Raw genomic sequence first — 8,069 nt, forward strand, 5'->3', positions numbered from 1 at the left:
GTAGTTGCTCTCGTAAAACCCTGTGAAAGCAATGCCGAACACACACACACACACACAGACAACACGCTCGATAAACGAGGCAGTATGGCAGCAGTACGATCTAACTGAAAACGCAGCTGCCGCAGACCGATACGTAATACGAGCGCTATCTTAGGCAAAGGCGGATGAGCGTGAAGCGGAAGCGTTTGTTTCTTTTTCCTTCCTCTTCGTCTTCCTCTTCTCGCAACTCCCCCGTCCTTCAGATAGGGTTCTTTTTCCTTCGCAATGCCATTAGGATGTGTTGGCATGCTGACTGGAAGCGTGCCCATTACCGACAACACGTGACGGCCGCTGTTAGATCCTCCCTTTCCGTTCGCTCTTCTAGACGCCCGGATCGCCCTGGTAGGTCTGGCAGAGTTGTAGATGTATGCATCTTTTGTGTTATTTTCCTCTACATTAAAGAGACTTCACTCGGGCTTTATTCGTGTCATCTCAAGACATCTAAAGTGAAAATAATTAGTGGAGGGAGATTAAAACCATACGGCAATCACATCAGCTTCAAGAAGTACACGACTACCCCTCCCTACATTAACGACCTTAGCAGCACTTTTTGCGTATCAAACAAACACACACGCACATACACATACAGATCGCCCTTAATTACTTCACCGCATGTGCAAATGTCGGCAAGCGAATGAGGTTTGCAGGGACGGCCGTCCATCCGGTCCATTCGAAACTTCAGAACACACTTCGGCACATTCGTCTGAGGAAACGAGCGCGGGAGCGCGCGCGCGCGCGCAATCTCACATCTCATACACGAGCTAATCATCCGGCGGGGTCTTATGGTTTTGTCTTTAACAGTTCCCGCCCCTCCTCAGACTGCCCTGCCGACTGTGGAGGGAGTGTGGCGAGCGTGTTCTCGCTTGCTCCGCTTGGCCGGGAAGAGTCGCCGCGTCACCGGGACGCCCACGAGATCCCATCCCGACGGGTTCGGGTAGACTCTCTGTGCCCGAGACGAGTCAGTCTGGCTCTAACGATCGTGCCGATCGGACGCCACCAAATCGGGTGCTAGAGACGTGCTTCCGGAGCTGCCGCAGCTACCGTGTAGTGTTATTGTTTACTGGTGCACCAAGTCCTTGGGTCTTTGGGAATAGTCTGTGCTTCAACGATATTCAGCAACAAGAAACAGAAATCTTCAAAGTAAGTGTAGATTAAAGTTTGGAGTAGCTGGTTGAGAGATGTTGGGAACGGTGACCTTACTCCTCAAGACTGTTGGGAGCCGTTAGTCTTCTCGAACCTATTCAAAGTAGGTTTTGTGTACTGGTTTTGAATTGTTCCACGCTGTGCCTAGCAATGGTTACATCTTCAATCGGACCTTACGCGGTCGCTTATCGCGGTCCGGTACGGACGCGACAAGTTCCTTCCAACGGTCCAAGCCTAACCTTCAATCAAACTGATAACCTCGCGCGCTCTGAAACCGCGGCATCTTGCGGCGGAAGCAGTCGCCGCACCGAAGCTGCCAGTGTTACCGAATGTCGCCCCGAAACGGTACTCAGGATGTTACTTCACACCACAGACCAACGTCAGCAATTAATCGCTTGCGCAAACTTCTCATCTGCCAGCGCCAACCAGACACCCTCACGGGGGGATTTTGAAACTGTAAACGCTCCCGGACGGTTTGGCAGGACAATGTACCGAGGGAAGGGGGAGTGTACGGGTACATCGAAGCTCAACTCGGTGCAGCACTGTTTACAGACAACTCGGGTGTCGTTATAAATAACCCACCGGTGGAGGTTTCGGTTGGTTTTCGGTTTTTGGAAACCTCTCCATAGCGGGTCCGATACCGAGAATCAAAGGGTGATGTCCGGGTAAGGGGACGGGATTCCGAAGGCAGGATCTCGAGTGCATCTGCAGACGAGGGGCTACGTTAAGCTATGTCTATGCTTTACTTTAACGACCACTCATTTCCCTAAGTGCAGCATGCAGTCGGCAACTCCAGGAACTCGATACAAGGCCCTGCTAGGGATTGTTTGGATAATATCGCTCATCAAACTGGAGAGTTTGAGGGCGGAGATTCATCATCAAAACAGTACTTCTGGTACAGTATTATTACTGTTTGCCAATGCAGTGGTATGTCCGCTTTCAATTCCGGGAGTTTGTCCCTTGCAGCGAACGCTCAAACCCAAACAGTCTCTAAGGAAAGCATAACCGAAAGCAACCGCAACAAAACACAAACACTTGCCTCCCCGTTGTTGCCACGCGCTTCTCCTAAGCGCATCGTATGACATCAGCATTTGGCAGGACGGTTGTCGATTTGATTTCCTTGCCCATGTGGCCCGTTTTGCATCATGCGCTTTCCTGCCCTCCGCATTTGCTACGTCTCAACATTCGCTCAGTCTATGTTCGCTGCGTGTTTTTTATCGCATCGGAAGTACGCTGCGGTTGCGCCACTTCCGCCTAGAACGCCCTCCCCCACTCGTTCTGACACAGATTTGTGGCACATGTGTGCCTTGGCTAGAGCCGCGACAACGTTGTAGCTTTAATAAGCAGCTGGCTGCTGAGATTTTGCTTCCCACCTCCCACTCCATCGCTCCAATGATGATGATCTCAGAATGTTGCTTTTTTTGTTTGCGGTGCCTTTCTTTCTTCTTGTTGCTCCAGTGCGCATCGTAACTTTCGCTCCAATAATATGCGAGCCTGGACGAATGAAGCGTGCAGGTCTTTGCTGGTGCCGGCGCAGTGCACAAACTGCCAACATATGCACTGGCGAAACAATCGTTTCTTGCCCGTGGTCATGCGAGCCGTGTCAGCGTTTTATTACCCGTCCGGGCAGAGATTGCATCATCGCGCAAGGAGGGTCTACCATCTTGCGCTGCTGCCGCTCGACCGACCGAGTGAGCAAGTTTTACGATCTTGAACCAATCTTAATTAACGCGACGAGCGCAACGTGTTAGGGCGGCTTCCTGATGCCGACGTTTGCAATTCGCAGCAACGTAAAAGATGATGCACCGTGGTCCTAAAAACGCATCTGTTCCCTCACACGCACATGGAGCCTTGTGACGTCTGGCACGTTTTAATGATGCAGAACGAGTGCTGAAGAGAAAGGTCGCCAACTGGAAGATAGGATTGAAAGTATTTTTTTTTAAAGGGCCAACTGATACCTAAGGTGTATCAGATGAGGGTTAAAACATGGAACCTTGGCAAATAATTGAAGTCTTCAAACTTTCCCCAAGTCCTACTGCCACTCAGTGTCCCAAGGGACCTTGCGGGAAGGTCCATCACGTTGACCATTACTGCGCCAAATGTATTTGCTATATTATTTGTAATTGACGTCCTTTCAGTCGCATTCATGAAGATCTTATTGCCGTACTTCAACTAGGTATCGAAAACAAAAACGATTGGTGTCGCTCCATGGACCTTCGATCTATCTCTTCTGACTCGCCATACAGGAACGTATGGATTGTGTCTTTAGCCCCCAGGTCCATAACCCAACCATACTCTACTCTCAGACTTCAACTTCAAAGTCTCCATCAGGATCTAAAAACTGACATATAAAGATCAATGTTTACCAAGAATATATCGCGAAATTGCGAAAAAAAAAATAATTTTTGTTGTTGCAGATAAATCCGATGCATTTTATGAATTCTGGGAATATCGTCAAATGATATTAGCATCCCATGGTCGCTGTACTGATGGTAGTACTTGGTACAAGTGCTTGGTTTAAGTTGTACTCTCTCTCTCTCTCTCTCTCTCTCTCTCTCTCTCTCGCTCTCTCTCTCTATCTCTATCTCTTTATCTCTTTCTCTCTCGCTATCTTCTTCTCTCTCTCTCTCTCTCGCTCTCTCTTTCTCTATCTTTTCTATCTCTCTATTTCTATCTCTATATCATTCCACATATCTCTCTCTTCCTCTTTCTCATTCTCACTCTATCTCTCTCTTTCTCTCTCTCTTTATCTTTCTCTCTCTCTCTTTCTCTCTCTTTTTCTTTCTCTCTCTCTCTCTTTCTCTCTCTCTCGCTCTCTCCTTCTCTCTCTCTTTATCTCTCTCTATCTCTCTGTTTCTATCTCTATATCTTTCCCCATATCTCTCTCTCTCTTCCTCTCCCTCCTTCTCTCTCTATCTCTCTGTTTCTATCTCTATATCTTTCCCCATATCTCTCTCTCTATCTTCCTCTCTCTCCTTCTCTCTATATCTCTCTGTTTCTATCTCTATATCTTTCCCCATATCTATCTCTTCCGCTCTCTCTTTCTCTCTCTATCTCTTTCCCCATATCTCTCTCTTCCTCTCTCTCTTCTTCTCTCTCTCTATCGCTCTATCTCGAATTGTAAATGCAATCGATTGTAAATTTCAACGATATTTCCGTCGAACCTTGTCTTGGGGTTCAGCCATTAGTCCTTCGAACCGGATTTTCCATTGGCATTCGCTCTACCAACCATCTCACTTCACCTTCTCTATCCTTTTTTTTCTACACTCCGGCGTCTTGTCCCAGCTTTTGTGCGATGGCATCGAGGATGCAGCAGTTGGTGCAGCTGACCGTCGCACTGGTGGCGCTGGTGGCGCTCCTGCACGCCCCGCCCGCCCGCGCGGACGACATCGACGAGCTGCTGAACGAGTTCGACGAGGAGGACGAGGAGCTGCTGCGCCACATCGAGTCGCAGCACGTCAGCCGCGACTACGAGCTGGAGGACCAGATGGCGCGCGAGCTGGCCAGCCGCATCGCGGCCGAACACTACGGCCAGCCGGACGGTGCGGGTGAGTCCGACGATGCCGGCCCGATCGAGGGCCGCGTGCCACGCCTGATCGACCCGTGCAAGGGCGTGCGGTGCGGAGCCGGGCGCGTCTGCCGCGCGAACGTGGCCGAGCAGCGGGGCGAGTGCGTCTGCATCCCGGAGTGCCCGCCGGAGACGGACCCGCGCCGCAAGGTGTGCACCAACCGGAACGAAACGTGGGACTCGGCCTGCGAGGTGCACCGGCAGCGCTGCCTGTGCAACACGGCCGATCCGGGCTGCCGGCACGAGGAGCTGCGCCACGTGCACATCGACTACTACGGTACCTGCCGCGAGATGCCGGAGTGCAGCGAGAACGATCTGGCCGACTTTCCGCGCCGCATGCGCGACTGGCTGTTCAACGTGATGCGCGATCTGGCGCTGCGGAACGAGCTGCCGGACGCGTACCTGGCGCTCGAGCACGAGGCCGAGTCGAACATGACCAAGCGCTGGACGAACGCGGCGATCTGGAAGTGGTGCGAGCTGGACGGCCACCCGCACGACAACACCGTGTCGCGGCACGAGCTGTTCCCGATCCGGGCGCCGCTGTTCGCGCTCGAGCACTGCATCGCCCCGTTCCTGGAGAGCTGCGACCCGAACCGGGACCACCGCATCTCGCTGCAGGAGTGGGGCAAGTGTCTCGAGCTGGAGGAGGACGATCTGACCGCCCGGTGCGCGGAGATTGCCAAGGACGAGGAGGCGAACGCGTCCGACCTGCACGATGCGTTCGTCTAGCGGCTCATTCCCTGCGCCCCTGTACCACGCAAATCTTTACAGGAGGGCTAGTGGGAGAGAGAGAGAGAGAGAGAGAAACGATTGTTTTAAAGCATAGCAATTCCATCCCCTTACTAGCGCAACACTCCGTCGAACTAATCCAAACCCTCCCCCAGCTAGTTTGCCGCCACTGACCGCCTTTCTCCCACTAACCCTGTCCTGCATGCGCGTTTGTCCGGGGGCAGTTGGAAAGCACCACGGCCCGTGCCATACATATTGTGCCATTCCGCGTGCCCTTAAATACGAAATTTCAAAAATAAAAACGAACCTAAACGATTCGCTCACACGTATCAATGTGTTGTTGCGGGGGGGGATTTTGGATCACTTTTCTGCATTCTGAAACATCCGAAGGGTCTGTTTGGGTGTGGTGAGTGGTGCCAGCTTCAAAACAACACAACAAGCTTCATAATAAGAAGGGGGGTTTCCCGCAAGGCTAAGCCTCAGCAGTCCTTCGAGCCGGATTCAAATCAGTTAGGCTGTTCAATACCAATCTCAGAAGCTTAAATTGCAATTAAAACAGTACTCTGTAGCGTGATTGCCCGAACATTGACGTTGGAGAAGCCTGGAACATCTCTAAGTGTTCAAACTAAACAGCTCTAATTAAATGCATTGACTGCCAAAGGTTTAGTTTCAACTCCATCCGGCGTAGCAAGAGTTGATGTGCTTCATAAGATCTACTGATAGTGCATGTGTGCATACTGAAATGTAAATACCTACTCATAGTACAGCAACTGTTCGCAATTTAAAATATTAATAATCGCAACAATACTACCACTGCACTTACAGTTCGTAACATAAACATACGGCACATTGGATTTTAAAAAAGTTAGTAATTTAAAGCGTTCGGCAAATTGTCCTCGTCGAAGCAGATAGAATGACATGAATCTGGTAAGCTTTGGTAAAACAAAAATAGTTATAATTGTGAAATATTCAAATGTTATGATAAACATATTAGACAACACAAATTAGATGATTTTTAACTGGCTTCAAACTGATATAATGTCTAGAACAAGAACTATAAGCTTTATAATCCGCTAAACTGCATCCTTCCATTCCATTCTTCTACCCAGATAGGTGGACGTAGAAAAAAAACAGAGTAAATCTTGAAGGGGAAGGTAGATAAAGACGGACACTGCGGGTAAGATGGACTTCTCATAAATGCATCAAAATGGTAATTTTCGAAAAAAAAATCAACAATGCAACATCCTAACATAAAGTTAAACAACACATTTGAGAACATTTTTGGCATAATATATGCAAAATTGGTTAAATCCACGAACAGAATAAATTTTCAATCATGTGCATCCTTGTGGATCTAATTTTACTACTACTACGGATCTTATGCTCTACAACTTGTATTGTTTATATTTCCGGAAGTTTTATTTCATTAATGAGTTGTCGTGATCGTTAATGAAAAAACTGGCGAAAGAACGGGAATGAAAGCAATACAAAATATTGTTTTCTGGTGGCTTAAACATCCTGACACCAAAGCGGGAAAGCTGGACACCAAATTTATTGATTTATTTTACTCCTTATATCAATTGGTGATAAATAGATTTCATCGAATACCTTAAATAAGGATATTCCGAAGCTACAAACCAATCAGCAACTAGAGAAAGTATTGAAATAAGCGAGAAATGAAACACCGGTCGAAATAGTAGCCATTCGTTATGTTATTACGCGCTCGACACTGATGAGGCGCTTCCAATCCAATATCTTGGACAACTTTAAGCAATAAAAAGATACGACATTGTTCAGGAATAGATGAGAAATTCTATGGGATTACAAATATCAAATGTAGAATTTTGACATGGTGGAAAATGGATTAAACTATTAACAAGTCTCCCAAAAAATACTGGGGTCGTGGTCTTTTCGTGGAGTAATTTCCTTAAAGGAAGTTCTAGACTGTTGTTCTGTAAGCTGGAGCAACGTCAGCTGTAAGTGCGCGATATTTCAATAATGCTTTCGATGCTGCATTCTACGGTACATTAGAAGCAGTGCTTACAATTCCTAAAACCACGGCTGCCTGAATCGTCGTTGCAATAGGTAAAGAATTGGTTTATAAACGTACCAGGACGTGGAAAGCGATAGAATTTGTTAAAATACTGTAAAACTCTTCGATTTCCATCGTTTTCTAAAGGTGTTCATCTTAGCCTTTATGGGGTCCATCTTTCCCATATCAGGTGTCCGTCTTACCCGAACATTTGAAAACTGCACGGAAAAAATCATGTTTTTCATTCATTAAAAAAAAACGTAAAAATCGATGGAAACTTAAAAGTTTCATCACATTTTCTGATAAAACATGAGTGTAAGATAATATATGTACATTTTCATGGTCGTTGCACTCATATATCCCTAGATGTTTACCATTTCCCTTAACGTGTCCGTCTTTAACTACCTTCCCCTAACAAATAAAAAAAAATCAAGAAATAGTTTTTTTTGCAATTTTAGAAAAAAAATTATTCGCTGGATAACAAGCGGACTTGGGTATGAAATACTTGTTATTCAAATTCGACCACCAAGATACATGCTTTACAATCCGTAAAATTTC

General features: G+C 47.5%; 1 protein-coding gene across 1 annotated transcript; it reads left to right on the forward strand.

The window, feature by feature from the left end:
• Positions 1-979: 979 nt before the first annotated feature.
• On the forward strand, positions 980-5,808 carry LOC121589864 (SPARC). The gene is made up of 2 exons (XM_041909078.1): positions 980-1,179; positions 4,468-5,808. The coding sequence occupies exon 2, from the start codon at positions 4,478-4,480 to the stop codon at positions 5,477-5,479; it is 1,002 nt and encodes a 333-aa protein (XP_041765012.1). The 5' UTR covers positions 980-1,179; positions 4,468-4,477; the 3' UTR covers positions 5,480-5,808.
• The last annotated feature ends 2,261 nt before the right edge of the window (positions 5,809-8,069 follow it).

This window comes from Anopheles merus, chromosome X, assembly GCF_017562075.2.
Source record: "Anopheles merus strain MAF chromosome X, AmerM5.1, whole genome shotgun sequence".
Classification (NCBI taxonomy): Eukaryota; Metazoa; Arthropoda; class Insecta; order Diptera; family Culicidae; genus Anopheles; species Anopheles merus.

Bases quoted from the DNA above. Each gene is read 5' to 3' on its own strand.
- LOC121589864 (XM_041909078.1), top strand. From the start codon at position 4,478: ATGGCATCGAGGATGCAGCAGTTGGTGCAGCTGACCGTCGCACTGGTG.